The following is a 6,324-nucleotide window of genomic DNA, read 5'->3' on the forward strand; positions in this document are numbered from 1 at the left end:
CACTCACAACCCTGAAGTGCAGGCACTCGGGGCTTGGTACAGCACAAAAAGGATGTGTCCAATAGGGTAGAGGAGCTATCTGTCCTTCTCTGCACAATGAGGCAATGTCACAGTCAGTGCCAGTGGCGGAACTACCACCAGTCTAAGCGGTGCCTTGCACTGGGGCCCGCCACTGTCAAGGGGCCCAAAGCCAGCGCGGCATGTAATGAGTCAAACTGACTCATTACATGCCGCTGTGTGCTGCGGGCCACTGCCACCCACCGAGGAGAGGAGCAGCAGGGACGCAGCGGCCACGGGGAGGAGGAAGGAGGAGGAGGGAGATGGAGGAGGGAGCCGTAGCAGCGCAGTGTAATTGGTGGAGGCGCTGCGGCAGCTGTCCCTCTTCTTCCATATAGGCTGGCCACAGCTGTGAATGCTGGGATGCGCTTCCCTCATCACAGCGACGGCGGGCAGCCTATGTGGAGGGAGAGTGACAGCTGCAGCAGCGCCTCCACCAATTACACTGCACTGCTACGGCTCCCTCCTTCACCTCCCTCCTCCTGCTTCTCCATTGCCCGAGATCTGCCAGAAGCTGCTGCACCAAGGAGCCTGACTGCCAGCAGAGACAGTAAGTATAGTCTATTCTTTCTGTCTGTCTATCTATCTATCTATCTATCTATCTATCTATCTATCTATCTATCTATCCTGTCTGCCGTAATGTGTAAAAAGGGGACGCTGTCTGTCTAAATGTATAAAAAGGGACTCTGTCTGCCATAATGTTTAAAAAGGGGATGCTGTCTGCCGTAATGTGTAAAAAAGGTGATGCTGTCTGCCGTAATGTGTAAAAAGGGGACGCTGTCTGCAGTTATGTGTAAACAAGGGGACACTGTCTGCCGTTATGTGTAAAAAAGGGGACGCTGTCTGCCGTAATGTGTAAAAGGGGGCGCTGTCTGCCTTTAATGTGTAAAAAGGGGGACTGTCTCCTGTAATGTGTAAAAAAGGGGACGCTGTATGCCGTAATGTGTAAAAGGGGGAGCTGTCTGCCGTAATGTGTAAAAAGCGGGACTGTCTGCTGTAATGTGTAAAAAAGGAGACGCTGTCTGTCGTTATGTGTAAAAAGGGGATGCTGTCTGCCATAATGTGTAAAAAGGGGGACTGTCAGCCGTAATGTGTAAAAAGGGGACGCTGTCTTCCATCCTGTGTAAAAAAGGGGACGCTGTCTGCCGTAATGTGTAAAAAGGGGGCGCTGTCTGCCGTTATGTGAAAAAAAGGGGACGTTGTCTGCCGTAATGTGTAAAAAGAGGAATCTGTCCGCCGTAATGTGTAAAAGGGGCTCTACCTGGTGTAGTGGTGCTACTGTGTGGCATAATTTGAATCTTGGAGACTACTGTGCACCATTATATGAATTGGTATTATTTTGTGGCCACACACCTTCCCATTAAGCCACGCCCCTATATATTTTGCGCGCAGCTAAGGCGCGCACTGCCCCTGTTTTACATAGAGTGGGGGCTCTGATGCCGTTTCTTGCACACAGCGCTAAAATGTCTAGTTATGGCACTATTGCTAGGTATCCATTTCCCTTGCCCTGAGCAGGTCCCCCTCACCAGATCCTCTCCAGGGGTGAGGGGGTGGACTTGGACGGGATGGGCCCATAGCATTTTGTCGCACCTGGGCCCAACGCTCGCTAGTTCCGCCACTGGACAAGGCACACAGGGCCGGCAACAGAAAATTTGGGGCCCGGTACACTGATATTTCTGGGGCCCCCTCAACCCCCCATGGTCACCCACTCTTAAACCAGAGGCTGTCTTTAAAAAAAAGTGTGTGTATGTATATATATATATATATATATATACACACACACACACACACACACACACACACACACACTGTGTTATATTAACATATATGACACACTATATCTATCTATATGTATATATATGGCACTTACTTTCCAACATTAACAACCTGGGTGCTTTCCTTGACAGATACAGGAATAAATGGGGTGACTTGCATGTCAATCACTAGCAACATAAGAACCAGATGGCACTGCATGGATTTTTTTTAGTGCAAATAAGGTGTATTCCAGAGCATTACATCATAGTGCGGGCACTACATCATCCTGCTGGAGAGCCGAGCACGCCGGCACTGCACACACTTGACTTACTAGCAACACACAGCCGCCGGCGCTGCTAATCATCCAGGCTCCGAGTGTCAGTGACGTCCATGCAGCAACAAGCTGCCAGCACTCCTGCATTCCCGCTCCTGCTTTGCCGCTCATGCTCCTCGCAGCAGAGACAGGGTGGGTGGGAAGGACTCAGAGAGGAGGGACGGTCCAGACGCAGTGTCCTGTGTGACTAGTGCAACATCATTGCACTGCACAGGGACACTGGCTGAGTGACAGATGACCTGGGGCTGGGCTGGGGGCACTGAGGGGTGACAACAGGGCCAGGGAGGCGCGCTAGGGGAAAAAAAGGGAGTTACTGATTTCCTTTAAATACACAGCAGGCGGCCCGCAGCTTGTGCGATGCTGCGATTTATATAATTATTTAACTCTGACATGCTGCCGCCGCTGGACCTTGGGGCCCCTCACATCGATGGGGCCCGGGACTGGAGTCCCCTTTGACCCCCCCTGTCGCCGGGCCTGAAGGCACTTCCTATAAGAACCAGAGGAATGGGAATAAGATCATGCTACAGTATCTCCAACTTCTCTGCCCAACTGCAACTGTAAGGCAGGGGGAATGTGAGGAAAAGCTGGTGTAGGGGAAAATGTAAGGAATAGCTAATGGGCAAAGGGGTATACAGTATGATGAAAAGCTGATGGGTAGAGAAGGCATGAGAGGATAAGCTGGTTGGCAGAGTAATCATGCAAGGGGAAAATCTGATGGGCAGAGGAGGCATGTGAGGAGAGCTGGTGGGCAGAAGGGCATATACGAGAAAAAGATGGTGGAAAGAGGAGCATGTGACTGAAAGCTGCTGGGCAGAGCGGGATGTTAGTCATGCTGACTGCAGGGCAGAGAGGGTACATAAAGGAAAAGCTAGTGGGCAAGAGTGGCATGTGGGCAGAAGAGCATGTAAGTGAAAAGCCTGTGAGCAGTGGTGGCTTAAGTTCTGGTAGAAAAGCTGGAGGATGGAGGAGCATATCAGATAAAAACCAGGTGGGAAGAGCGGCATCTCACTTAAATGCCGATGCGGAGAGGGACACGTGAAGCTAAAGCTACTGTTTGTATCTTACTTTTGTATGTTTGCTTTGTTTTTTCAAAATCTAACATTTGGAAACCCTCTCCCACCTACTGTAGAAATCCTGCTATTTACCACCTGCAAGCCTTACTTCCAGTAGTAATGGCCGAATTAACTATAAAGTCGGATACCAGTACATCGGTGGTGAAATTCTGCCAGCAGTAGGTAAGACCTATGAGGAAATAAGTTTGCTGTGAATAAATGATACCTTTAGTAAACATGATAATTAGATTGTTGCCATTATGTATTATTACATTTTCAAGTAAAGGAGGCACTCTGTACGCTATTATACAGCTGTGATAAAATAGCGAAGGCCTCTTTTACTTGAAAATTTGGCTCATTTATTCACGGCTGACTATGATTTATTATTGTATGTTTCATTTATTGATATGGTAATATCTGAACATCTGTATGTAACAAACATCGGGGGTAATTCTGAGTTGATTGCAGCAGCAAGTTTTTTAGCAATTGGGCAAAACCATGGCGGTAATTCCAAGTTGATCGCAGCAGGATATTTTTTAGCAGTTGGGCAAAACCATGTGCACTGATGTGCAGATTGAACTCACCACACCCAAATCTATCTCTCTCTGCACATGTTATATCTGCCCCCCGCCCCCTGCAGTGCACACATGTTATATCTGCCCCCTGCCCCCTGCAGTGCACATGGTTTTGCCCAACTGCTAAAAAATGTCCTGCTGCGATCAACATAGAATTACCCCACCCTCCCCATGTGCACTGCAGGGGAGGCAGGTATAACATGTGCAGAGAGAGTTAGATTTGGGAGGGTTATTTTGTTTCTGCAGGGTAAATACTGGCTGCTTTATTTTTACACTGCAATTTATATTTCAGTTTGAACACACCCCACCCAAATCTAACTCTCTCTACACATGTTATATCTGCCCCTCCTGCAGTGCACATGGGCCCTCATTCCGAGTTGTTCGCTCGCAAGGCGATTTTAGCAGCATTGCACATGCTAAGCCGCCGCCTACTGGGAGTGAATCTTAGCTTCTTAAAATTGCGAACGAAAGATTCGCAATATTGCGATTACAAACTTCTTAGCAGTTTCAGAGTAGCTTCAGACTTACTCGGCATCTGCGATCAGTTCAGTGCTTGTCGTTCCTGGTTTGACGTCACAAACACACCCAGCGTTCGCCCAGACACTCCCCCGTTTCTCCAGCCACTCCCGCGTTCTTTCCGGAAACGGTAGCGTTTTTATCCACACGCCTATAAAACGCCGTGTTTCTGCCCAGTAACACCCATTTCCTGTCAATCACACTACGATCGCCGGAGCGAAGAAAAAGCCGTGAGTAAAAATACTATCTTCATAGCAAAATTACTTGGCGCAGTCGCACTAAGCGGAAATTCACTGCGATGCGAAGAAATTTACCGAGCGAACGACTCGGAATGAGGGCCATGGTTTTGCCCAACTGCTAACAAAATTGCTGCTGCGATCAACTCGGAATTAGGCCTATCAGCCGAATAATAGAATATAGTATGTCTCGTCCACTGAATATTTTGGTTGTAACATAAAAAGCAACAATGTTACTTCTACTTAAAGTAATCAAGATGATTTAGTAATCACCACCTGTGTGATATTGGCTGCCCGTATATTTAATATATCTGGTGTGCCGTGCTGGCTGTCGTCATTGTAGTTTTAATATACAGTCTGTGGGCTATATAAATGGATGCTATATATTATTTGTAATCTACTGTCTATATCAGGTTTTTTCAACCAGTGTGCCATGGCACACTAGTGTGCCGCGACCAGTTGCAAGGTGTGCCGCTGAGCCAGAGCAGCTTCGTGCACCTTCAGAGTGAACTGTTGGCCCAGGCTCTTCTTAGAGGATCAGTCGTGCTCCGGCTGTAACGTATTCCTTGAAGACGCGGCGGTGTGATATCATAGGTCACAGACGCCACGTCTCACCACCCAGCTAGCCCACCCGCCTGCACATACATCTTCCAGTTCCCGCCTGCATACACAGCTTTCCTTGCCCACCTACATCCGCACCTGTCTGACCGCCCCCTGCTCAGTATTCGCAGCACTCCACTATGAACAACCCCCACCACTGAGGGACAGGGAGGGGGACAGCTGACCGGTACGGGCTAATATTTGTTATTTCTCTGACGTCCTAAGTGGATGCTGGGGACTCCGTCAGGACCATGGGGATTAGCGGCTCCGCAGGAGACAGGGCACAAAAATAAAAGCTTTAGGACTAGGTGGTGTGCACTGGCTCCTCCCCCTATGACCCTCCTCCAAGCCTCAGTTAGGTTTTTGTGCCCGGCCGAGAAGGGTGCAATCTAGGTGGCTCTCCTAAAGAGCTGCTTAGAATAAAAGTTTGTTAGGTTTTTTATTTTCAGTGAGTCCTGCTGGCAACAGGCTCACTGCAACGCGGGACTAAGGGGAGAAGAAGCGAACTCACCTGCGTGCAGGATGGATTGGCTTCTTAGGCTACTGGACACTAGCTCCAGAGGGACGATCACAGGTACAGCCTGGATGGGTCACCGGAGCCGCGCCGCCGGCCCCCTTACAGATGCTGAAGAGAGAAGAGGTCCAGAAATCGGCGGCTGAAGACGTCCCAGTCTTCTTAAGGTAGCGCACAGCACTGCAGCTGTGCGCCATTGCTCTCAGCACACTTCACACCGCGGTCACTGAGGGTGCAGGGCGCTGGGGGGGGGCGCCCTGGGCAGCAATGTAATTACCTTTACTGGCTAAAAATACATCACATATAGCCCCTGGGCTATATGGATGTATTTAACCCCTGCCAGGATTACAGAAAAAAACCGGGAGAAGAGCCCGCCGTGAAGGGGGCGGGGCCTATCTCCTCAGCACACAGCGCCATTTTTCCCACACAGATCCACTGGTGGGAAGGCTCCCAGGCTCTCCCCTGCACTGCACTACAGAAACAGGGTTAAAACAGAGAGGGGGGGCATATTTTGGCGATATTAATATATATTAAGCTGCTATAAGGGAAAACACTTACTATAAGGTTGTCCCTGTATAATTATAGCGCCTTGGTGTGTGCTGGCAAACTCTCCCTCTGTCTCCCCAAAGGGCTAGTGGGGTCCTGTCCTCTATCAGAGCATTCCCTGTGTGTGTGCTGTGTGTCG

The 6,324-nt window shown here is 49.4% G+C and overlaps 1 protein-coding gene across 1 annotated transcript in view; it reads left to right on the forward strand.

Moving 5' to 3' along the window:
- Positions 1-3,381, forward strand: part of LOC135057162 (NACHT, LRR and PYD domains-containing protein 3-like) — a 79,671-nt gene extending 76,290 nt beyond the window's left edge. Inside the window, exon 6 of the mRNA XM_063963061.1 lies at positions 3,276-3,381. Coding sequence (XP_063819131.1) covers positions 3,276-3,381 — 106 coding nt within the window. The remainder of the gene's footprint in view (positions 1-3,275) is intronic.
- Positions 3,382-6,324: the final 2,943 nt, after the last annotated feature.

This window comes from Pseudophryne corroboree, chromosome 3 (genome assembly GCF_028390025.1).
Source record: "Pseudophryne corroboree isolate aPseCor3 chromosome 3, aPseCor3.hap2, whole genome shotgun sequence".
NCBI classification, from domain to species: Eukaryota; Metazoa; Chordata; class Amphibia; order Anura; family Myobatrachidae; genus Pseudophryne; species Pseudophryne corroboree.